The 25,434-nt window shown below is 28.6% G+C and overlaps 4 protein-coding genes and 1 long non-coding RNA gene across 8 annotated transcripts in view; 3 read left to right on the top strand and 2 right to left on the bottom strand.

The window, feature by feature from the left end:
* Positions 1-2,263: 2,263 nt before the first annotated feature.
* On the top strand, positions 2,264-4,030 carry LOC149885947 (uncharacterized). The gene is made up of 2 exons (XR_016454321.1): positions 2,264-2,405; positions 2,825-4,030. It is a non-coding gene; the product is annotated as an uncharacterized LOC149885947 (long non-coding RNA).
* A 3,887-nt stretch (positions 4,031-7,917) lies between these two features.
* On the top strand, positions 7,918-10,573 carry LOC145183952 (uncharacterized). The gene is made up of 2 exons (XM_090093637.1): positions 7,918-8,071; positions 9,789-10,573. The coding sequence occupies exons 1-2, from the start codon at positions 7,991-7,993 to the stop codon at positions 10,380-10,382; spliced, it is 675 nt and encodes a 224-aa protein (XP_089949763.1). The 5' UTR covers positions 7,918-7,990; the 3' UTR covers positions 10,383-10,573.
* A 783-nt stretch (positions 10,574-11,356) lies between these two features.
* On the top strand, positions 11,357-23,231 carry LOC145184354 (zinc transporter ZIP11-like). 3 transcript variants are annotated; one of them, XM_090093635.1, is made up of 10 exons: positions 11,357-11,557; positions 11,656-11,694; positions 14,157-14,324; positions 14,480-14,746; positions 15,316-15,445; positions 15,549-15,618; positions 21,226-21,324; positions 22,646-22,709; positions 22,793-22,887; positions 22,964-23,231. In XM_090093635.1, the coding sequence occupies exons 1-10, from the start codon at positions 11,438-11,440 to the stop codon at positions 23,040-23,042; spliced, it is 1,131 nt and encodes a 376-aa protein (XP_089949761.1). In that variant the 5' UTR covers positions 11,357-11,437; the 3' UTR covers positions 23,043-23,231. The 3 variants fall into 3 exon arrangements, 2 of the variants coding, with proteins under 2 accessions (XP_089949761.1, XP_089949762.1); XM_090093636.1 differs by lacking the exons at positions 22,646-22,709; positions 22,793-22,887; positions 22,964-23,231 and adding an exon at positions 21,593-21,857; XR_016454353.1 differs by lacking the exons at positions 21,226-21,324; positions 22,646-22,709; positions 22,793-22,887; positions 22,964-23,231 and adding an exon at positions 16,380-17,155 and having other exon boundaries at positions 15,549-16,283.
* On the bottom strand, positions 18,083-21,004 carry LOC149885946 (E3 SUMO-protein ligase ZBED1-like). The gene has a single exon (XM_090094188.1). It carries the CDS (start codon positions 20,148-20,150, stop codon positions 18,300-18,302), a length of 1,851 nt encoding a protein of 616 aa, XP_089950314.1. The 5' UTR covers positions 20,151-21,004; the 3' UTR covers positions 18,083-18,299.
* A 2,011-nt stretch (positions 23,232-25,242) lies between the features above and the next one.
* Positions 25,243-25,434, bottom strand: part of LOC145199365 (uncharacterized) — a 6,866-nt gene continuing 6,674 nt past the window's right edge. For both annotated transcript variants that reach the window (XM_090092458.1, XM_090092460.1), the window contains exon 10: positions 25,243-25,434. This exon is cut by the window's right edge and continues 15 nt beyond it. The gene's annotated coding sequence lies outside the window, so the exon portion shown is untranslated.

The raw sequence follows: 25,434 nt of genomic DNA, 5'->3' as shown, positions 1-25,434 counted from the left end.
ATTTTAGTGCAGAGAGTTGAAGAGTTCCTTTTCTGCATTGCAAGTTTTTATATGAAAATGCTCTGATTAATCTTGTCAAGGCATTCTTATTTACCTAATAATACTAATATGTTTTTTAAAAGAGTTCTAGTAGATATACTTTTAAAAGAGTTTTTTTTGTTTCTGAGAAATTACTGAAAATTTATCTCTTGCCAGTAAACCGAGCCCTCCCCCTCCTCCCCCTCCTCCCCCTCCCTTCTCCCCTCCAAAAATTGGGGGCTTTAACTTAGGCACTGACGTTAAGAGCTTCTTAGTAGAATTAACATAAACTTTTTTTTTTTTTTTTTTCTGATTTAGAGTTTTCAAAGTTGATGAAGTTTTGAAATTTTGTTGCTGGATAATGTTATTGGATACTTGTTAAATACTAATAAATCATTATAAAAAATCTTTTTAATGTCATTTAAGTATAAAGAGAAAGTAAACTAGATCGTTTATTTTATCAAGAATGTACTTTTACTTTTTTACTCGGAATTTCCCAATTCATCTCCCTCTTAACAAGATTAAATCCGATGTGCGTTAGTGTTAACAAGTGTGTTATATATACTATTTTTAGCTTTTCTTTTTTTTTTTTTGCTTTAGACACTTTTCGTACTTTACAAACATTTTTATTCTACTCAAACAATTAGGATTGATTACGGCGAGCCACACAAATATATTATTAATAGTGGATAGGTGTTTTGATTGTCATGGTTTTACAAACAGAGATAGTCTGTCACTTGCTATAATTTTATTTGGGAAAAAAAAAAATCATTTTGTTTTTCATAATAGTGGAGGGAAAACTTTATGATTTTGCTTCACATCTTAGTATTGAATGCGAGTCAATCTGAGTAATCCTTATTTTCTCTTACAACGATGTTTTCTTTTTTCATGATATTTTAAACTAAAATGTGTTATAAATGATGTTTTATATAAACACCTTTAACATTCCTCTCTTTTCCTCAACAATTCTTGTATGCATATGAATGATTGATTTATTATTGGTGTTAGATTTTTGTTATTTTTTTGGTTCGACAGAATATTTATCTTGGTAGGATGGCTTTGAGTTCTGTAAGCTTTGATTTGTGAGAATAAAGTGTTTTTCATGTTTTTAAAGTCGGGAAATATCGTTCCAAGCAAAAAGATATATAAAAGTAATCTGGACTGACAGCAATCTAAAAGAATTTTTAAAAATAGCATAATTGGTATAAAATATTCATTGCGATTACTTACTTTATATTAGCAAAACTAAATATTGTGTTGTTAACAATTATGATTAACTTTTGTTAAATATTTATTCTTTTTTTCAAATAATAATCCTGTATTTTTTATTCTGCAAAATGCTGTTTTTTTAAACTTTTGTTAACTTGGATTTGATCTCAATATTCAAATTGTTAAACATTGAATAAAAGAAAAAAAAAAAATTTTCAATTATTCTTAGAAGCATATAAATATTTTAATTATTCTTAGAAGAAGGTTTGTTATAAATTTACATTTTATTAAAGCAAACACAAACAAGTTCAACAAAAGTTTCTGAAATTACTTTTACGTTCAGCATTATTACCATAAATTACCATGTTGGAAAATCAAATTTTATAATAAGAGTTTAATATCTCTGATAAAAAAATCAGCGATTTTTGTTAATAGTTAAAACAATAATTCAGAATAAATTTGTGAATAATATAAATAATATAACACAGCTTGTAAAGAAACTTATAATATATTGATTATATAAATAACTCGGTTTATAAAGGATTTATATGTGATAAAGTTAAATTATATTATTGCTTTTAAAAACACTCACATCAGTTAAATTAACAACATTAAAAGTTATAGTAAAGTTAAAGGTTTAGGTATAAAGCACAAAAGCAACAACCAAGTATTTTTAATTCATATTTTTATATTCTAGAAAAAAAAAATAACTCGATAACAACAAATGTTTTTTAGATAACAAAATGGTATTTAGTATACCAGAACAATAGCTTTTTTTTATAATATTAGTCATTCGTCAACTTTATTGTTTCACATTCTTACTTTCCAACGTTTATCTACTTAACAAGAGTTTTTTCTTTTTTAATTTCAAAGGTTATGGATTTTATGAATCATATATTTACAGTTAAATAACTGCTCAGCAATATAGATGTTTGATGAAAATACTTAATATGCACTAGGAAGTGGATGGTATATGCACGATGGCCAAAAATAAATCAGTAATATTGCTAGCCACTTCTTAGGGAGATAAATAAAAAGAAATGGCAACGAAATTAAGTTCCGGTTATGCTGTAATGCGAAATTAGTTTCTATTTCAAAACAAAACAGAGCTGAATATATAGTTAAAAGAAAGAAGTACAAATAAACATAAAGAAAACATTAAGTTTGTGTGCATATTAGTATGTAGAACATCTAAATATATACACTGAATATTTAGTCATTCTGCACGCATGCATACATACACCATGGTGTCCACAGTCCTGGAATGTCCTAGGATGTCCTGGACTTTCTTAAGTGTCTTGAAAATCAGTGTTTTGTGAAAAATATCCTGAAATTTATGTACGTACGTACGTACGTACGTAGGTATGTATGTATGTATGTATGTATGTATGTATGTATGTATGTATGTATGTATGTATGTATGTATGTATGTATGTATGTATGTATGTATGTATATGTATGTAATGTATTGGTGGTTCACACTGCTTACTAAAATTTTGTTTGTTTGTTGAAATATTCATAATAAAACCTTTTTTATGGTGTCAAATGTCAAAACAAACAAAACTACCAAAATTCACTCATTTTGGTTCATGTTTAGGGGTTGCTCAAACTGAGTAACTTGCAAATCAGAATCCCATGTAAATGATGACATAGATGAAGATAAACAGATTTTATTAGCACAGATAACTGGAAGACAATCTTTTTTGTTATTAATAGATCAAAATTTGACAAGAATAAAAAAAAAAGAAAAAAAAGAAGAAGAAGAAGTTGAGTGAAGAACCAAAGAAAAAGAAAAAAACAAAAGCTACTCTAACTTCAAAAAACCAGATGAAACTAGTGACATTCATTTTAAGGATGATGCAAGTGAAGAAGAAGATTCCAAGTTGGAAGGCATTAAGTTGAGTACTAAACATTCTGAAAATAAAGGGCACGCACCAAAGAATGTAAAGATAGCTAAACTAATGATACCTGAAATTACAGCAGCATTAGACAGAACCAAGAGAAGCTGTTTTTACTATTGCAGCTCTAGCTACCTCTTTGGAACATGACATTGACGATTTAACATTGATATTGGTGATTTAACTATCAGTTAGCACCCTTTGTAAAGCTAGAAGAAAAAATTTGAAAAAAGGATAACCAAGAATTTAATCTAAACATATCCCTTGTTGTATACTGTGATGGGAAATGTTGTTCATGAAAAATTTGATTGCTTAACTATATTAGTGATGGGTGAAGACACTGAAATGTTACTTGATGTTCCAAGAATATCAAAAGGGCCTGAAGCAGCTATGGTTGGGGATTCTTTAGCAAGTCTAATGGAATGGGGAATAAAGGATGTTCCTTTATTCCCCTTTTTAGTAACATTGTAATTCATACAGGTGCTTATACACTAATAGAAAAGGTATTGGAAAAAGAACTGTTATATTTGGCCAGCTGTCATCATATGCATGAAATCATAATGTCTGATGTTTTTAAATGCTGCTTTGAGTTAACCAATTGTCCAGATGTTTTGGTTTTCAAAAGGTTTAAAAAACAATGGAATTTTGTCAACTAAGAAGAATGACAATTCCTCAGTGATGAAAGATGATCTTTTGGAATACTTGAAAGATAAAGTGATGTTTTTGACAAGATGTCTGGAAATAGATGGGAAGCAACCAAAGAGAGCTATTAAAAATAGGATTGTTACTTGGTAAAATTCCTCCTAGGGGAAAACAATTCAACACACCTTGTGCCTTTCCTCATGCTTATTAATTGTCAAAAGTCTTCTACTATATCAAAATGTAATCAAAAATATACATCAAAAGAACAGAAAGTATTTTTGTCTTTTAAATTATTTGCATCTCTCCTGTATATATCTTCATGGTTTTTATGCACACTTCCTGAGGATGCTGCACTTAGTGACTTGTAATTACTAAAGAAATTTGACACATACAAATCTATTGATGAAAAAATAAGTCAGACTGTGGCACTGTTTTTTTCTTCAAATCATCTTTCATTGGAAGCAAAACAAAAATTGGTGTATATATATATATATATATATATATATATATATATATATATATATATATATATATATATATATATATATATATATATATATATATATATATATATATATACAGACAATATTCTAATATATTCAATTATATTACAATGTTTTGGAAGATGGGAGTAAAAGTCTTGGAAATGTCCTGGAATTTAATTTCTAAAACTCTAAAACACAGGGTTTGAGTACACACATTCCAGTTTCCAAAACTGATAAAAATTAAAACTAACTATTACATTGGATAAAAAAAAAATTGATTTTTCATTTATTGTATGTAAGACAGCATTTAAAGTCCACAATTATTTTCATATTAAAAAAGTTAAATTTTTTTATGAAGTAAAAAGTATAACTTTTCTTTTTCAATTTTCAGGAAAATTACCTATATTTATACTTTTTATATTAGTAAGTTGTTTAGCTAAATAGTTTTCTTCTGGGAAATGGCACAAGCATTTAAATTCAACTTATAACTTACTTATAAAAAATAAGAATGTGTAATTTCCATGAAAATTAAAAAAAAAAAAAAAAAAAAAAAAAAAAAAAAAGTTTTATATAATTCTTACTTCATAAAAATTATTTAAAACTTTTGTTAATTTCCCAGAAAATTAGTAAAAAAGGTTTTCAAAACGTCCAGTAGTAACTTCATATTACATTCATATACTACAAAATATTTTGTTAAGTTAACATCAACAAATTTTAAAAAGTTTCATAATGACAAATCAAGCTAGGTCTTATAATGATAATAGATAGATTATCTAGATGTTGTGCATAAAAAAATGCACAAATCATCTTACAGTAGCTCAAGCAGAAAAAAATAATGTCCAAATGAATCATTTAAGCATTAACATTTATGAAATAAGAATTCTATAAGGCATTTGTGAGGCATATCAATTAGCCCTACTCAGAAAGGATGAGGGGAAAGATCTCACATTGGCTATTCTTTTCTGTTTTTTTCTGTAATCAGAATTCAAACTGAAAAAAAAAGATCAAGGGTGTGATTGCTTGATTTGTCAAATAGGACAAGTTCCAACAAGGAAATATCCCAAGAAAGAGCACAAAAGAGGTGTGCTGACCCTTTTGGGTAAGTGCTTGCCACAACCATGCAAAGAATCTACCCTCAAAAAAAAAATCTTAAGCCACTTACCACACAAGATATTGATGCAACTGAATAAATAGCATCAGACTTGATAGCATGCAAGATGATGCAAAAGGATGCAAGACTTGGAAAAACTATCAAGATTTCATAATGAAAGGGTCAACAACCTTTGAGAGTAACACCAGGTATGTTTTTTAATTGATTTTGTTTGTTTTTTATGCCATAAAGATCTTCATAATGTTTACCTCATATATTTTATAACAATTTTGTTTACAGTCAAGTGCTCAAAAACTTTTCTGCAATTTAGAATTTCAACTAACTGATGTTTAAGTCCAGCTCAACACAAGTTTTTCCAATTATGTATCATTAAATTAGCCTCAATAATCAACTAACTATAAAAGTTAGAAATTAAAGAGCTGAATTTTGCCTTTAAATCTCACAATATTGGGAAACAAATATATAATTTTTTCACACAAACCTCATGTAATAGTGCCATCAATTAAAGTGAAAGCAAAAGAAATCACCTTGTGGTTTATTGCAACAGTCTGTCAAATCTGATTGAAGAGTTCCTCCACAACCAGAAATAGTTTTTTGATTACTTCGTCAAGCTTGGAGTTGATGTAGGTGGTGGCTTTTTGAAAATTTTTCTTGGCATTGTTGATTTGACTATTGGGAATGAAGTCCAATCACCACCAAGCAAAATATTTACTTACACAAGAAATGGCTGAGACAGCAGTGATAGGAAACAAATTCTGGTTGCTATTCAGAGAACCCTCCAGAAAACTATTACAGGATTAAGCAAATTTAGTCTTTGATTATCAGCCTGAATCAAAGACTAAATTTTTTAAATATTAAATTTTTCTATTGAGAATGTAATAAAAAAGTGTTATTTAAAATGTCAATATCAAATGATAAAATTTTTACAACACTGTTAGAATGCAGAATTTATTATGATAAATTCTGCATTAAAAAAATTGAAGAAAAAAATGAAAAATCAATTTTATTTTCTGGAAACTCAAACAATTTTGTAATAGCTTTCAATTTTATTATTTCTGGAAACTCAAACAATTTTGTAATAGCTTTACTCTCATGTCAAAAAATAATTGAACAAATAATGTGTTCAATAATTAGTGGCAACAATCTTTGAAGAAGTACATTGGAAAAAGAAATAAGTGCAGTTATTTTAGGTTTGAATCCAAAAGAAATAACTGCAGTTGTTTTAGGTTACTTTAGAATCCAAAAGGATTTATGGTTCTTAAAGTTAATCAATTAGGTTATCAAATCAAAATCTTGTTTCTTAAGTTAACCAATTAAAATCATAACAAATAATTCTCCATGTGCATAATACTCCAAATAATTGATTTTTTTAAAAATGTTTTTAAATGTAAAGTTAATAATACAAATATAATAATAGCAGCAAATTAATCATCATAATAAAAACAAAATAAACATAATACAGCAAAAAAAAAATCTTAATTTTAAGATTAAAAACACAGCAAGAATAGCACTAACAAAAAAGATTTTGGTGTTATTTTTGTTGTGTGTTTTTAATCTTTTTTGCTGTGTATTATTAATCTTTTTCACTGCGTGTTTTCTATCTGTTTTGCTGTGTGTTATTACTCTTTTATTGTGTTAAAAATGAAAATAAAAGTTTCTTTATTGCAGTTTACTGAAGTTTTTTCTTTTAACTTAACAAAATTTTTATTTTATTTTTTGACCAATCCAAAGCTTGATGTAATAAAAATAGAAAGCCTTCCACAAACACATAAAAGCTTTCCACAAAACACATAAAAACTTTCCACAAAACACATAAAAGTTTTCCACAAAACACATAAAAGCACATTATTTTACACATTGTGTTACTTAAACAAATTATAATTGTAATTTCAAAACTTTTTAAATGTTTTAAATTTTGAATTAAAGGATTTGAATACTAAGTATTTTAATTTTTTTTTTTTTTTTTAATATTTAAAGCTGATCATACCTTATTGATTTAAATTTTATTTAAGTCATATCTATCATATCTGATCATTTAATTTCATTAATTAAGACTTTAATTTTAAAAATAAAATTAATCTTTAATTTTCAAATCTTGTTTCTTTAATGAATCTGTTAGGTATTTAAAGTAGTGTTTTGGTTATGGCCATAACCTAATGCTAGCACTTTTTGTATAAAATTTTAAAATTATTTGAGTCAGAACTGATTTGAATTAGTCATAATAAAAAATATTAGTAGTAAAGTTTAGCCTCTGCATCTTAAAATAAAATTTTTAACAAGAAATAACAAGTCTCTGTCTTGTTATTTTTTCCAAGATCTAACAACTTTTTTCTTGATTGAAATATTCAAGACATTTTCAAAAAATTTTTTAAACATTGAAAATGTAAGTAAATTTTTGTTTATATTTCTTGAAAAACAAGAATAAAAAAGTCTTGGAATTAATCTTGAAATGATTTTTTCCCTAACTGCCCACGCTTAATTTTTTTTCAGAGTTTTGTTGTTTCTTGTTAAAAAATTTATTTGAAGATGCAGAGGCTTAATAAAAGGTACTGGTAGTTAGTGTTTCTGGAAAAGATATTTTGACGCATTTACTTTACTTTTCTAGATTAATTACATTAATTTAAATCATGCGTGTAAAGTATTTACAAAATTTTTTTGGATGTTGTCAGCTACGCACTGCAGTGATGTTTATTGGTATGGTAGATGCGGTAAGTATTTCCTTTTAATATTATATATATATATATATATATATATATATATATATATATATATATATATATATATATATATATATATATATATATATATATATATATACCAAGTATAAAATACTTTTCAGGAATAATCTTTTGCTATGTTGTTGACTGTTAAGCAACTAGTTTGAAAACCTGACAATTAACCTTTAACAAATCTGCTCACTGTGCACAGTTCTCGCTGTAATGAATGCTTAGTTGGTTGTTTAACATCTGCTGCAGAATTTTTTAAAAAAACTGTTCATAAACTTTGTCAGCCTTTATATGATATCTCTGGACAGCAACATCAATATGTTAGGGGTACTTAAACTAACTTTAGAATCAAGACAAGTACTAACTGGTGCAGTTCTAGCACTGGTTAAATCTTGGAAGTGTGATTCATAAACCATTGGCATGTGCTTAGACATAATGGCATCCAATGTTAGCAGATTTTTAGGGACATGCCTCCTTCTAGAAATTTATGTGTGTAATCTAAAATGAATCATCTCTCAACAAGTTTGAATTACTTCTAAATGATGTTTTTATTGTGCAATTTATAGAGAAATGGCATAACCTGCTACAACATCAATTGAGGCCTTGCAGAATGATTAACAGCAGTTAGAAGAATTAATTGTAGAGTAACTGCAAATCAATCATTTCTTGCAATATTTTTAAAACAACTAAAATTGATTATAGATTCCTTGAGGTTGCTGTTAAATGAGTGCCCAGAAAGCCAATCATACAAAATTGCCTGAGAGTTGCCTTAACTTGCCATGTGTTTTTATAGAGTGGTTAAATACATTTCTGGCTTGCACATTATTGCATAATAGATGATTTATGTAATTTTTAAATTTGGTATTGTTGTGACATTAACAGTAAGAATATTATAGGATTGTTTTGGAAAATTCTAGCTAACAGGCTATACTTGGTTCCTACTATGATTTTAAAATTTGATCAAACTATGGTCTTGGGGGACTTCTAAATATTCTAAATATATGAAGTGAAGCTTTGAAAAACCTATTATGAAAAAGAAGACAGTAAAATGAACTCATTTTATGAAAGATTATGTCAAAATTAAATCTTATTCTATCTACATTTTTAAGCTTACAGTCTTATACTGCTAACAATACCATTATAAATCTATAACCATAAAAATCCAGAAGATAAGAGTTCTTTTTCAAAAAAGAAAATTTCAAGAAATTTTCAAGAAATTTTTAAAAATTTTTTAAAGCCATTTTTTTGAAAAATATTATGTATAGTACTATTAAAATATGTAATTAAGTATGATATCATATTTTATAAAGTCTCTTCACCAACACCATATGAACAGATATTCCTTTTAAAATGAGGTTCTTCAAAATGTCTTTCATTTTTCAAAAAGTATTTTCTTCATTTATCATTTCAAATACTTCTATTGCATTTTGTCAATAACTAATAAGAAATAAAAATCATCTTATAATTGTTAAAGAATTGTTATTAAAATTTTTTGGAAGTGTCAGTGAAAATAATTTTTCAGTGTATAAATATTTTAAATGATTTGGGATTTTTCTTTAAATATAAAATTTATGTTAAAAAAAAATGATTCTAACTTATTGAGAGTGTTTGTGCGGTTTTACATTCTGATGTATCTGTGATATATAATATTAAATTTTGTTTATGAGTATTAATATTTTTTAATATTTTTCTTTTACAGCTCTTTGGTTTGTATGAAGTTTTGGACTTCTGTATACGTATATTTTACTCAGTTTCAAATGATCGTCTTCAAGTTAACATGAATAAAACTACCATTCAATCAGTTTTAAAACTAAAAAATGGACAAAATATAACCATTGTGAGAGAAGCATTCGTAACTCAGTTTTATTTTGTTGGTATTGTTATTGGCTTCCTGGACGTTTTCATTTCACTTTCTTTGTTATATGTTTCAGCACGAAGAAAGTATAAGTTGCACATTGTAGTTTTTGTTGCTGCTATTTGGTGCTCTGTAATGGGTTGCTTAAGTTTAATTTCATTTGGTTTTTCAATTTATGCACAAGCTTTTGTTGACATAGCAATTTTTTTAATATCAGTTGCAGTAGAGTTTTTTTTTGCATATGTTATTTTTTCCTATCACCAGCTGATGTGCCTGGTTCTTGAAAGAGGCCTAGATGATACAAATATGACATACTTTCCAGAACAGCATGGGAATTTTACAAATGAACAAACTGATAAAGCTAGAGATGAGCAACCAATTATGGATGATCAAGATGATTTGCAGATGGATGATGGTGGAATAGTTATTTCATCATGATCTGCTTCCAATTTATGTATTGTCCTCACTTTTTTTTTTTTATTTTTATATTGATTATTTATAATTATCAATTACTTTAATCTATATTTTTTATCCCTAATTATTTCAGAAAAAAAAATCCTAAATTTATAGCCAGTATTTTTGTAATGATTTTAATTTAATTTAAACACACAAACATACAACATACATACACATATAGATAGAAAGGATATCTTAGACATGAGAATATATATATATATATATATATATATATATATATATATATATGCCATATATTTTATGATCCTTTTTTATATAACCATTCTGTTTTTATAAATTTTGTTGTAAAGTAAACATTTGAATATGTTTATTTTTTTCCTTAATTAAAATGAGCTAGCTCTGCATAGTTTAATTGATAAATACAGTATTTCTCTTAGTTTGTTAACAAATCAATGTTTAAATAAAAGTTTTTACTACCCTTTATATACTTTATAAAACCTGATTGTAAGCAGTGTTTACTAGAATTGTGTTAACTACAACCCTTGTATTAGTATTTTGCTATTTTCTGCAATACTTAAGTAAAAATGTAAGTCATAACTTTTAGATTAAAAATTCACTCTGAAAGTAATTTTTTTGAGAATGTTATTATAATTGAGCCTTCATTCCTGACAATGTTGTCATTTTTTGCTTTTTTATCATTTTTTAAGAAGTCTTTTTCTTTCTTTTTTTTTTTAAATCAGCATCAATATTTGTAATTTTTAAAGTTATTTTTGTGTAAAAGATGTGCTCTTTGAAGTTCTATAACATCATGTATTTTAACATTTCTGTTGTCTTATTTAGTAATAAAATGTTATTTTTTGTAATAGTTAACTTTTTCCTAAGTTTAACTGAGTTATAATGAGAAATTGTAGAAATATTTTTTGTTATGAAATACCTTAAAATTTCTTTTACATTTCTCATAAAGTGCTATAAGTATGTTCAGTATTTATTTAAGTATTGTTTAATTCTATAAAGAAATTTTCAGATTCAAAACTTAAAAGTCAACAAATTAAAATATTTGTATCTTTTTACTCAACATGATCAGATCAGAGAAGAAAGTACTGCAAGCTTTTCTTGGAACTTTAATGACATGGGGTTTCACAGCAGCTGGCTCTGCTCTAGTCTTTTTATTTGGGGCTCGAAATTTTAAAGGAAAAGTATATAATTTATTTCATTTTAAAAATAAAATATGAGTCAAGAGATTGCAGGAAAAAAAATGTTTTCTCTAAATTCTGTAAATGGTTTTTTTGTTTAGAGAAAAATTCTTGATGGAAGTTTGGGTTTTGCAGCAGGGGTAAGTAGTTAAAGTACTTTTTTTATTGACACACTTTCGTGTACATATAGACTATAATTAGGAGAGATTTTGTAGTTGTCTAATGATTAACATGTCCAATTCAATACTCTGGTGTTTGCTGTGTATTTTGTCTTATAATTATTTATAAATTTACTAGTATATGGTATTAAATTGCTCTTACTTTAATATAATATATAATATATTCTTATATATATATATGAGGATAAAGCTGTTTAAAAGCTTTGGCAACTTATGTAATTAACTATTATATACTACACTACACCTAAATCAAAAATTTAACTTATTATTTATTGCTTAAACTGAAATCATCAAAATTTTCACAGTGTACCATCGTACTAGTAATCATCAGAATTTTCACATTGATAACTAACAAGCATGACAAAATATTATCTGTTAAATGATTCAATAGATTAACAATTAATCACTAATAGCATGGCAATAGTCATACCAGAAGGCTGTGTTTTTAGAAGTTGTTTTTTATTTCATTTAAATTGTTCTGATTTTAATTACTGCTTAACTGCATCTATCAGTTTATGCATTGCTATGTAAATATTAGTAATTACACTTAATAAGGTTAACCTATCCAACAAATCTCTAACTGGATGTGTAAGAATTTGGAGTGTTTTGTTTAACACAAAACACAAATATCTAAACAATTTTCTAGTGGGAAAACAAAGTGCACTTATCTTGTGTGCTTTGGAATTGCACCATATTTTAAGGAAATTTTGTGTGAGACATCAGAGCTTGATCAGTTTGTTTGCCAATTTGATGAATCTTACAACCAAGTTGTCAAGAAGAGTCAGATGGATTTGCATGTTAGATATTGGGACTCCTCATTAGAGAGGGTAAAAGCAAGATATCTCAACTCTGAATTCTTGGGAAAAGCTGCTGCTGTTGATATTATGATAAATTTCCATAAATGTATAAGTGGTTTAGAAGAAGATAAAATGCTCCAGGTTTCCATGGATGGTCCAAATGTTAACATATCTTTCCTCTCTAATTTGAATGCTAAGAGAAGTAAATGCAAACTCAGTCAGTAATTATCAATTGGATCATGCAGCCTTCACACAATGCACTGTTCATTCAAGAATGGTGCAAATGCTTTAGGATGGAAATTGAACAAATTACTGTCTTTATTGTATAAGATATTCCATGAGAGCTCTTCCCATTGTGCTGATTTTGAAAATCTTACTCAAGCTCAGTCTTCAGACTATGCTCTACAGTTCTGTACCCATCGTTGGATTGAAAATGAGAAATTAGCAAAGAGAACTATGGAAATATGGCCCAAGATTATTGTGGTTATTGACTTTTGGAAAAATTTACTGAAAAGTAAGCAACCTGGTCAATATAAGCCTGGGCAAATTACTAGTTATGAATACCTTACTTCATGCTATAAAGATGTATTAGTCCCAATAAAGTTAAAACTTTTTAAGAAAACTGCAAAATTGTTAAATTCTTTCTTGTTAGTTTTCCAAACCGACAATCCTATGACACCTTTTCTTGTGGAAACACTTGAGAATTTACTGAGGTTAATTTTATCAAAATTTATCAAAAAAGAAGTTTTGTCTGAAGCATCTGCAACTTATTAAAAGTTAATATCAATAATGTCAAAAATCAAGTGTTGGTTGCAAATATTGATCTTGGGTTTGGAATAAATTATGAGTTGCAGCAACTGAAATCTAGAAAAACAGTTACTGATGCACAAATCTATAATTTTAAAAAAGAAGTTCAACAGTTTTTAGTTACAATGTGCAAACAAAATGTGGTTGTGTGCGCTAAACTCATGTTTTGCCAGATACTTATTGTTTATCACCTTTGTACATGGTGGAATCTCATGAGATGTGTGAACTTTATTTTGACAGATTGTTGCTGAAATTAGTTGCTTATAAAAAGGTATCACATTCAGCTGCTAATTCAGCCAAATTGCAGTATTCACAATTTTTAACTACTGTTGTTTGTTACTTAGTCATTAAGTTATCTATTTAGTGCAATGTTAAGTTTGATAATAATTCTAATGCAAGTATGAAATCAATTTGTTTCAAGTTGATATTTTTGTATGTGTAGAGATGTTAGATTGTTTTAAATATTATTGTTTGGGCCCTAATTTTATCTTAATTACCTAAGCTAGGCATTCTTACAGTTTTTAAATAAAATGAACATTTTTTAGTGCCACTTTATTTTTGAAATCCTCTTAAAATCTCATAAGATTTTTATCCTTTTTTTTTTTTCAAATTTCCCGATAAATCTCCTTAAAAACCTTTAAAAATCTCTTAAATTATCCTAAATTATCCTAATTTTTTCAGACAAAAAAAGTGTGGCCACCCTGGTATCATTTATTTTCGTATTTATGCTGATTTTTTTTTTTTTTCATAAAGTTTTAAAATCAATAAATAATAAGTTCATAAGTGATTTCATTTTAATAATTTTTTTTCTTGGTGTAGGTAATGACTGCAGCATCATATTGGTCACTTCTAGCACCTGGAATTGAGATGGCAGTTAATTCTGGCTATTATGGCTCAAAAGGACAATATGCATTTGGCCCAGTTGCAGTTGGTTTCTTTCTTGGTGGTGTGTTTGTTCTGTTGTCTGACCTGTGCCTACCTCATTTTGTATGGCTAAGTTTTTGCTTTTTACAAAAGTTTAGATTCATTCTATTTTTATTCATTCAAAATCCTTTTTAAAATTTTATTTCATTATCTTTTTTTATATTAGTTAAAATTTTAAATGATTTGTAATTTTAATTCTTTACTTGTACTTTTCTCAGTCTCAAAAAGATCCAGCTATTGCTCTTGCAACTCATCAAAAAAATGAAAGTGAAATGTCAGATCAAAACTTTTCTTCTGAATCAGCAGTTGAAATAAATGATAGTATTGATAAAGAAGAGATAGTATCAAATATTAATATTAATCAACCTTTTTCTGAGTGCGAATTAGGCATCTCAGACATTGATAAAAATGTTGTTGTAAGAGATTCAGTCAAGTTACGGTTTAGAAATAGAAATGGCTCTAAACAATCTTTACAACAACCGCAGGTATATTTTTTATCCTAATGATCATTTAGTGTTTTAAGTGCATGTTTTTAAGACTTAAATGCCATATAAGCCAATTTAGTGGGTCAAGAAAGTGACTTTGACTTAAATGCCATATAAGTCAAAGTCACTTTCTTGACCCATTTATTGCTTAAAGTTTTGAGTTATACACCTGTATATATGGTACTTCTTTTGTATTACTTTCCCTGTCAGTCCTCTTTTTATGTGTCAACTCTGGTGTTAAGTTATTTTGTGTCAACTATGGTGTTAAGTTACTATATGTCAACTATGGTGTTAAATTATTATGTGTCAACTATGGTGTTAAGAAATTTGAGACAGGTAAAAACAGTAATGTGAAAACTTTTTTGGGTTGAAATTAAATGGCTGGCAGCAATTTTTTATTTTGATTTGAAGTGATTTTAACTCTCTTAAAATCTCTTCTTGATTCTCTTATATTTAAAGTTGTGAGATAAGAAACTGAAAGTAAACATGTAAACATTTTAAAATGTATTTGCAGGCAATAATTATAATTTTGTTAGAAAAATGATATTAATTGATCCTTATTGTGTTAGGTGGTTCTTGAATATAAAATTGAAAAAAAAAACAGTATTGAAGAAGAAAAGAAAAAAGCTGAAGCAAGTTTGAAAAGTTGGAAGCGCATTTTATTGTTGTGTATAGCCATCACTATTCATAATATTCCAGGTATATTAATTCTTCATGTAATTATTCTAAATATATTACTTAATTGCATAATAATTTTGAAGAATATAATTTTTGTATGACTTGAACTTGAACAATATTTCAGAGGGTTTAGCTGTTGGAGTGGCATTTGGAGCAATTGGATCTTCCGATTCTGCTACATTTGAGTCAGCTAGGTGTGTCAACTTAAAAAATCTGTTTAAGTGATTTTTTTAAAAATTACTTTTAAAGATAAATATCATGTTTTATGTGCATCTGTGCAGTGTGCCCTTTATGTTTCTAACAAAAAACCCTTATACTGGCTTACTTATACTCTAAATCCCAACTCTAAAGCCTAATTTAAAATGAAATAAAAAATACAAATGACAATGGCTTAATTCTAATAATAATCTTTATGTTTAGTTAAAGGACTGAACTTCTAAACACAAAGTTAAAAATTGTTGATGTTAATTTATTGCAGATCACAAAATACAGGTTGTTTTTTTAAAAGATAAAAAATTTATTACTTTCCAAATTCTAAGGTTCTAGGCTATGGTTTTTCCCCTCATTTCCTTCATTTTCCTTAATTTCCTTCAATTCACCTTCAATTCACCTAGGTGGTTATCTGTCCCTTTTTATGTACTTTTTATACATAGTGTCCATGCAGGCTGCAAAAACAGGAAAAAGAGTTGTTTTTTCTTTTTTTTAAAAAAAAAAAAAAAGCAGGAGAAGTTTAATAACTGTTTTTTTCATTTTCGGTGGTTTGCGTACCTTGAAAGGTGTTTCGCTGATGCCGTAATATATTTTTTCTTTCATTACTGGGTTGCTGGAGGAGATGGTGGCTTGGTAGACAATGTTTTTTGTAAGGCAATTTTGATGTAAAGGACACTTAGTTTTATCGATGCAATTACAGGTTTTTTTCTCTAATGTTGGGGTTTTTTTGCTTGTTTTTTTGCAGAATGCTTTGGTTGTGGGAATTTATGATGTCTTTTATGTTCGGCATGCAGCTGTAGCTCACTTTAATGTAATTTCTATTGAAAAATACAATAATACAAGAACGACACAGAACTATCGAAAGAAATATGGAAAATAAAAGAAAAAAATTTCACACCTATTGTTAAGTGGAAGATAATCAAAAATTGCAAACCGTACAACCCGGCCACAAAATGTTGCATGCTATGCCTGCGTGAGAAGTACATGATTATTATGTTTAATGAAGGTACCTTATTGAATAAGAAGAACGAATTGGTTTCAAAATGCAGGCATAGAAATAAATTTCTTCTTTTGAAATTTGATACTGGTGACTAGGCCTATATTATTTCTTTCTTTCTTTACTTTTTTTTCCTTTCTTTTCTTTCTTTTCTTTCTTTTCTTTCTTTCTTTTCTTTTCTTTTCTTTATTTCTCTATTGCTTTCTTTATTTCCTTTCTTCCTTTTTATTTCATGCTATCTTTCTTCCTTATTTTTTCTTTCTTTTTTCTTTTCTTTTTTCTTTTTTCTTTTCTTTCTTTATTTCTTTATTTTTTTGTTTCTTTTTTATTTCCTTTCTTTCTTTTTTTCTTTCTTTCTTTATTTCCTTTCTTTCTTTCTTTATTTCTTTTCCTCCTCTTTTTCCTAATATGACGTCAGAGCACACGATACAGTAATTTTTGCAATTTGTAACGGTTTTTATAGATTTTTGATTTGTATTTCATGGCTGATGATTGCCGTTAGGCATGAAACTTTAAGTACCATACATAGTTGTTGTTTCTTCATTATATATATATATATATATATATATATATATATATATATATATATATATATATATATATATATATATATATATATATATATATATATATATATATATATATATATATATATATATATATAATAATTATACTAAACATATTCACTTTAAATTCCAGTTTTATTTTCTCTATGTTTTCAGCTTTTTGCTGCTAAAAACCATACAGTTTCCCAGCCTCAATATAAAAAAAAAAAAAAAAGTTTAACTCTGCCAATCTGAAACTATTTTACAGCTTAAGCTATGTTCACTAAATGCACTATGTTCACAATAAATTCTTGTTCGGCATATTAAAATGTAGAAATAATTAATTTATTATATAATCACTTTTTACTTTATTTCTGACAAACACCTAACCATTTAAATTACGCTTAATTGTTAGGCACATTCCCATTTTATATTACTTATCTTTACAAAATCCTGAATATAGCTAATGTCAAAAATAGCTAAAATTAGAATAAATCGACATAATATAAAATTATCTTAGATTTTTGATTTGTATTTCATGACTGATGATTGCCGTTGGGCATGAAACTTTAAGTACCATACATAGTTGTTGTTTCTTCGTTTTATATATATATATAAAACGAAGAAACAACAACTACGTATATATATATATATATATATATATATATATATATATATATATATATATATATATATATATATATATATATATATATATATATGCCATATATATTGCTCTATTTATACAAAATATTGAGCACTCTTATACGGACACGAGATATTGTATTTGAAAATAATACAACTTGAAATAGCTATATATATATATATATATATATATATATATATATATATATATATATATATATATATATATATATATATAATATTAGGGCTGGTACTGATTAATTTTTTTTTGTTCGATTAATCGTCTAAAATTTTAATCGATTAATCGATTAATTTCGATTAATTCTGAAGTCGACAGAATAACCTGCTTTTCACCACTGGTGAGGTGAAGTTGTTATCGGTAAACGTTAACTAACTACAGTATTCACAAACGTTAACAAACAAGACACTTAATGCCTGCTATACTGTATTCAGTTTAATTGACAAGTACAAGTAGGCATCACTTTAGCCAGTCACGTAAACAAACGAGGACGTTAACGTTTTCAGGAAGTAGACAAGATCGCAGTTTGTTGACAATGTACCCTGACGAACTAAACAGTCTTTCACAAGGAACAGAAGTGGCAGGTACACACAGAATTGTCTGCACAAAACTGCTCAGGTTAGGGTAACGATGCCTGTTCAGTTGCCACCACATGAGGGGATTCTCAGTTTCTGGAATTACACCTTCTTCTTGATATCGTGTAAGCTCAGCCAGTGAGCCATGTACTGTTTGTGATTCATCTGATGAGGATTGCGATTCCGAGTCGCTGACCAACAGAGTAAGTTTTAGTTTCTTACGCACAGGTTCTGATGCCTCGCCAGTGCTGGTAGTAGTTTCACGTTCAGCTCTCTGTCTTTGGTTACAGTACACCCGAAATGCATTAGAAAGTATTGTCCAAACTGCTTCACGTTTCTCTCTTGAGAGACAGCCGAGTTTCTTGTAACGTGGGTCTAATGCCACAGCCATTTGCAACGTTGGCAATGCATCAATGTTTTCAATGCGACCTGAGAAGTCATTTAGTGTTGCAGATTTGAAACGTGCTATATACCCTGGATCGTCATTAACCCGCAGAAGTCTGCGCAAAAATGCTTCAAACGGAAGTACAGCCGAACATGTAGCATACTGTTCACTACCAATATACTCAGTAGCATCTGCGAGTGGACCCAATACCGAGACTAATTTTGACATTTTCTCCCAGTCCAACTCCCTTAGTTTATCTCCAGTGTAATTCTCGGGATGGTCAATATGATACTGCTTAATGGCATCTTTCACTTCCAGCAATCTGGCTAACATTAGGTAGGTACTGTTCCACCGCGTAGCTACATCCTGCTGCAGTTTGTGAAACTTCACATCGTCAGACCTGTTAGAGGTACTGGCTTGGCTGGCCTTTAGCTCTGATGTATTCCTTGAACTGCGCTTAAAATGTCCAACTAGCTGTCGACATTTAGCCAGAATAGGAGATGAATCAGCTGCTTTCAAACCTGCTAGTATGCTCAGTTGAAGACAGTGAGCAATACACGGTATATGGCTGTAATCCGTCCGTCCTATAGCAGCAACCATATTTCGTGCACTTTCCGTTACGATACAGCTAATTTTTTCAGCAATGTTCCACGTTGCGGCAAATTCTTCATAGAAACTGGCAACATTATCAGCAGTGTGCCTTTCTTCAACATTTATGCAAGCTAAAGCGACAGACGTCAGTTTCCACTCAGAATCAATCCAATGACCTGTTATCCCACAGTACGATTCATTGTTGGTGGAGGTCCAAAAGTCAGTAGTTAGAGCAATACTATGAATGCATTCTAGAGCTTTCTTGTGCTCATTCAACTTCTTATTGTACATCTCTCCAATGACAGTGTCGATTGTACGGCGACTGGGCAAAGTATAAGTCTGGTTTTGAAGGGCAATACGAAGCACCGCCTCTAGTCCAGCATCTTCTACAATTGCTGTTGGACGTCCAGAACTGGCAATCCAATAAGCTATTACTACCTTTAGGTCGGCTGAGACCTTTTCACTGACAGGCTTGTTTGACTGACACGTAAATAAATTGGTGATTGATTTTATCTGAGGGGTCATCTTACGTTCATTGTCGACAACCTGTTGATATTTCAGAGGATGCTTGTGCTGAAGGTGATAAGTCAGCGATGTGTTTGAGCCACGGAAAGCAAACTGTTTATTGCAGTGAACGCAGTATATTTTGTCACCTTCGTCTACTTTACCATCAGCATTCAACTTGAAAACAAAATGCTTGCTTAACTTTCCAGTTATATGTTTGACAGAAACGTTGCTTTCATTAGTTGCCGCAGCCATATTTGCAAAACAAACTTTGTTTACTTTAGAAACGGATATAGAAATGTAAGATAATGTTCCCAGGTCAGTAAGTATTTTAAAATATGACAAAATTTTTAGTCGAGATTTTCAAGATACGCGCTTTCAAAATTAATTTTATATTTATCGAATTCTATTGAAAAATTCTAAATTTAATACTCTTTTTCGTCATGGCTAATGACTTTGAAACAATTGATTTTGAAAAGTTGCGTTTAGACGTTTTTAAAACTTTTAAAAACTGAAAATAACTTCTTTGCGAATGATTTATATGAAAACGATATATTTTTTTTATAAATTTTTATGCTTAACATTTATCAAATTAACAGATATCAAAATATATTGTTCATGCTAAAATTTAAATTAGGCCAAGTACCATACCACTTCACAAATAATTTCTTTATAAATAACGTTAATAAATATAATATAAGAGAAACAGGTAATCTTGAGTTTATTCTAATTGAAGAATATTAAAGTTAACTTTAATATTCGAGTAGTTTTAATACAACTAGTTGTACTTAATATATAATATATTACCTATATTGAACATAATATATATTATTCACTTGTAAGGGCTTCGTGATAAGATCAGTACGATCTTCTTGAAGTCCTGTCTGTACTATTTTAATTATAATTATAATCTCGTTTATATATTTTGACTAAGGAAACTTGTAAATATTACTATTATAAATTACGAAACTTGTAAATATATATATGTACGGCAAAAAAAAAAAAAAAAAGTAACGGAAAACCGGCAAAAATTAATCGAAATATTACTGATTAAAGAAATTTTAAACGATTAAATAAATTAGCGATTAATCGATTAATTAATCGTTAATTTCCGCAGCCCTAATACATACATATATATATATATATATATATATATATATATATATATATATATATATATATATATATATATATATATATATATATATATATATATATATATATATATATATATATATATATATATATATATATATATATATATATTATACATTCGTAGGTACTTACAGTCACTCTTTAATAAATATATATATTTTATTTTTCGAAATAGAAATCTAGCGATTGGTATTGGAATACAAAATTTCCCCGAAGGATTGGCTGTCAGCGTTCCGCTATGTGCTGCTGGTTATTCCCCTTCAAAAAGTTTCCTGTGTGTAAATATTGTTTGTTTGAAAATGTGTGTTGTTTCTTACTTTACTAAGTTTATTAGTTTTATGCCTCGCAATTCTGCTACAACATACAAGAAAAATCCCAGCATCATTTATATTTGTTACAAGTTTCTTGTCTCGTTTGATCGTTTTGACAAAATTTCATGCTCTGTGACATTTTTGGGCAACGTTAAATATTTTCTAATGATTTTTCAACATCCTTTCGCGTTACGGTAGGAATTTAAAGGGTATTGTTTTATATTCCGTTAGGATTTTTCATGTTCAATACATCAGGCTGATAAATTAAAAATATCTATGCGTCTATGATCTACATAGCCCCTCTTCCTCGCGCTCGTATCCTATTAAAAAAGAAGTAGGCAGTTAAAAATATCTTGACGATAAATTTTGATATTTTGACAAAGAGTGAACTTAACGGTGATCTCAACGAAAGAAGCTAACCAACTTTCTTAAAAACTCACAATTAAAAAAGTTCTCTCTCTTGAGTAAGAGTAAACAGCAAAATCAAAAAAAGAAATGAGGTAAGAGAAAGTATTAGATTTATTTTTTGCTATCTTCGAATTTTTTTTTTTTTTTTCAAAAAGTGAGTTCTATTAAATTTAAATTTTTCAAATTAATGTTTTCCGTATATTATTCATGCAGCTTTAAATACTTCTGCTTGTATTATTTAAAGCTGTATGAATAATTAACGGAAAACTTTTGTTTGATATTTCAAAAAATTATTTTTTCTCTATCCAGTATAACAGATTCTTCCTCAATCCAGTGTAACAAATTCTTCCTCAATCGAAAATCTGACTGTTGAGATAACTTTATCCTCTAGAAAAAACTTACCTGGAGATTTTTCAGCATGATTTCATATAGACACAGCACGTAGTTAGTGATATTTTGCTGTTAGTCCCTCCTCTTCAAGTCAATCAAAAAATCAACTCAAAGCTCTGAGCACCTAACATCTGTCAAACTGCTGACATTTCTTGTTACGATAATCAGTTTTTTCTTATTTACACTGATATTAATTTACTTTCATAAAATAAGAATAGAAAGATAATTTATGTTTCTCGGTAATGACTTATTAAATTTCTGACCTTCAATTGTAATGGCAACTGTTCAACAAAAACATTGGCCAAATTTTTTAGATAAACTATAATATTCTCCAGAGAATTCTCAGTGAACGCGAAACCTTTCATTAAACGATCGAGCTAATCAAATATTCTGAAGAAATATTTACCTCAAATAATTATTTTCACTGTTGATTTTTTTGCCTTTCATCTGTTTTAACTAACGGCGTATGTATTTTTTACTTGGTAGTTACGGACAGTTAAGTGGAATGGTTGAGCCTGTATTTGGTGTCTTAGGAGCTGTAGCGGTCGTGGTAAGTTTTTTTGAAATTCAAAGTTCAAATTTTAATAACGACTTAAAGAAATGATTAGATTTTATTCCTCAGAATTTATTCAGGTAGCCAATCCCCTTCTTCCGTACGCTTTGGCGTTCGCTGCAGGAGCGATGATTTACGTCGTTGTTAATGATATTATTCCTGAAGCTAATGTGTAGTGAGTAAATTGCATGCATTTTTGAGTAAAACTACATTAAAATTTTCATTTTATCAATGCTTTTTTTTCTATTTAGTGGAAACGGTAGAATTGCTTCCTGGGGTTGCATGGTTGGATTTGTTGTTATGATGTGCCTTGATGTTGGACTTGGTTAATAGATGCTTGTGCAAGTTTTAACCGCTTCATGGTTTTTTCTACGTTATTTTTGGAAAGAAAAACTATTTAACAAGATTTGAATAAAAAATAACGACGTTTTTAAAGAATAGTTTCATAAAAGCAAAGTTTTTAATGTTTGCAAAAAATCACAAAAAGGTCTTCTTAGTTTTTAATGAAAATACTTTTTATAGTTTACGTTTTTTAGATTTTTATGTAATTTATTTATTAATTTTTCTCCTAAATATCTTGGCGACTTCACTGGAATACTAAAAATCACATTAGAATTTTTATATAATTATTTATTGTCATACTTTTGTTGTTATATCAACAAGTTTGTCGTTTAGAATATTTTTTGATCGACATTAAGAATCTAGGTGTTAAATTCTCACGATTATAAATTCTCTTGTTTTTCATAAACATTTTTAGTCAAGGTTTCTGCCAACTCAAGTAAAAAAGTTTTAACTGGTTACAAATTAGATCAAGTAATCAGATTTTAACTGATTACCAATTAGATCAGGTAATCAGATTTAGGATAGAACAGTTTGGTACTTCAGAGATTCATCTCTATAAAATACACTCAAAAATCACTATGTACAAATTTTTAACAAAGCTTCCTAATTTTTTAAATACAGTTGACAGGTGAATTTCCATACATGTATTTTTGCAACGCATACCCTCTAATATTGTTACATGTCACAAAGGAAACTCAGACTCAAAATTTCAACTAGATAGAATAATATTTGATGTGTCGCCAGATAGTTGAATCTTAGCTCACTTTGTTACAATTACAGTATTTATACACTAATACTTGCAATATCGCCACCTGTACGAGGTTTTGGGGCAGCAAGGAGCTTTAAATTCTCTTCTGCTGAAGCCGGAATAGGTAATTCCTCAATATTGCTGCAAACTGTTTTATCCTATGATATCAACCAATTATATGCAACCAATATATCCAATGATATATATTAACAAGACATCTAACTCGCACTTCCGCAGTGAAGCAAATTTTTTGCCTACCTGAAATGACACAATGATAAATCGAAGCAAAACAAAAATGAACTATTGTCAGTTTAAATAAAACGGCAACCGGCATTAAGAACTTTAAAAACTTGTTTCACTTTTTCTTACGGAATTTTTGTGAAGTTAGACATCTAGTTAATATATATCATAGCTATAATCTTGCAACATTTTTCCATCCCAGCGTACAGTAAATGGCCTTAGGAAACTTTGATCGTCAGCTATTATTCGGCTTATAGCACTCTTTTTCCTATGTAACATACTTCTAACCATAACAACGTCATCAATATTACCCATAACAACGTCATCAGTATTAGCTCCAAAGGTAGTTGATACTACTAACTACGATCACTTGTTTGTTTTTTTTCTAATGCCATTGCCAGATCAGGTGAAGCAATTCATTTTTTGTTTTCTTAAAACTTTCGATTTTTGTTTTTGCACAAATCTCTACTGTCTTTTTTCGATCTCCAATTTCTTTTCGTGTATTTATCAGCAGTTGCGTCAATGTCACAACGCAAACTTTTTTCTCTTTGACATTGAAGAAACCATTTATCCTCTTCTACTAAAAACAATTTCAAGGCATTCATAGGAGTGATATCAAACCAATCATTTAAACTTTCTTTAAATGTTTTTCATTTTCTTTTCGCATTGCATTTTTCTTTACATATGGTTTCTGCTGTGCTCCCCAGCAAACTCGCCATGCTTGCTCCATGCATGGCCCACCATCGGTGCCATGACTGGCCCACCATCGGCCGACAAGCATGGCCCAAGCCAAGTGTTGCTCACCGTTTAATGCATGGTCCATGCATGGCAGCCGTTTTTCGACCAGCGTTTAGCCGTTGCTTCACCAATGCTTATTTTTGTTATTTTTAGTTCGTTTTTTTTTTAAATTACTTTAAACCGGCGTTTATACGTTGCTTTGTCATTGCTCATTTTTATGTTTTTGCTTTATTATTATTATTTTGTTACTTTTTTTTAAAACTAATACTTAGCACATAAGAGAATTTAAATTAAGAGGAATTCCTCGTTCTTCCTTTGTACAAAGACGTAATAAATTGCCGGAGGAAAAATATGAAAATAACTCAATGTTTACTTAACTCAAAAAAGGTATACGCGAAAACATATAACTGATGAGATATTTCAAAATATTATAAAATGGAATGTAGAAAATTAAGTCCACCGTTTTTGCAATACGCTTTATATTGATAAATATTTTACATTTCAATAAAAGTTAGTTAAAATGCAATTCAAATTCATATAAAGGTTTAAGATTAGCAAAAGCTTAGCCATCATTTCTTCGGCCGCCATTTATTCGACCATATGGTGTTAACTATCGATACTCTTCGACTTCACATTTTACTGCAATCTTTCTGG

Source organism: Hydra viridissima, unplaced genomic scaffold (assembly GCF_058129835.1).
Source record: "Hydra viridissima isolate aposymbiotic clone 2 unplaced genomic scaffold, HvirCarnegie_v1 scaffold_7, whole genome shotgun sequence".
Taxonomy (NCBI): Eukaryota; Metazoa; Cnidaria; class Hydrozoa; order Anthoathecata; family Hydridae; genus Hydra; species Hydra viridissima.
The sequence above is the reverse complement of the archived record's forward strand: the minus strand, read 5'-3'. Positions and strand labels throughout refer to the sequence as shown.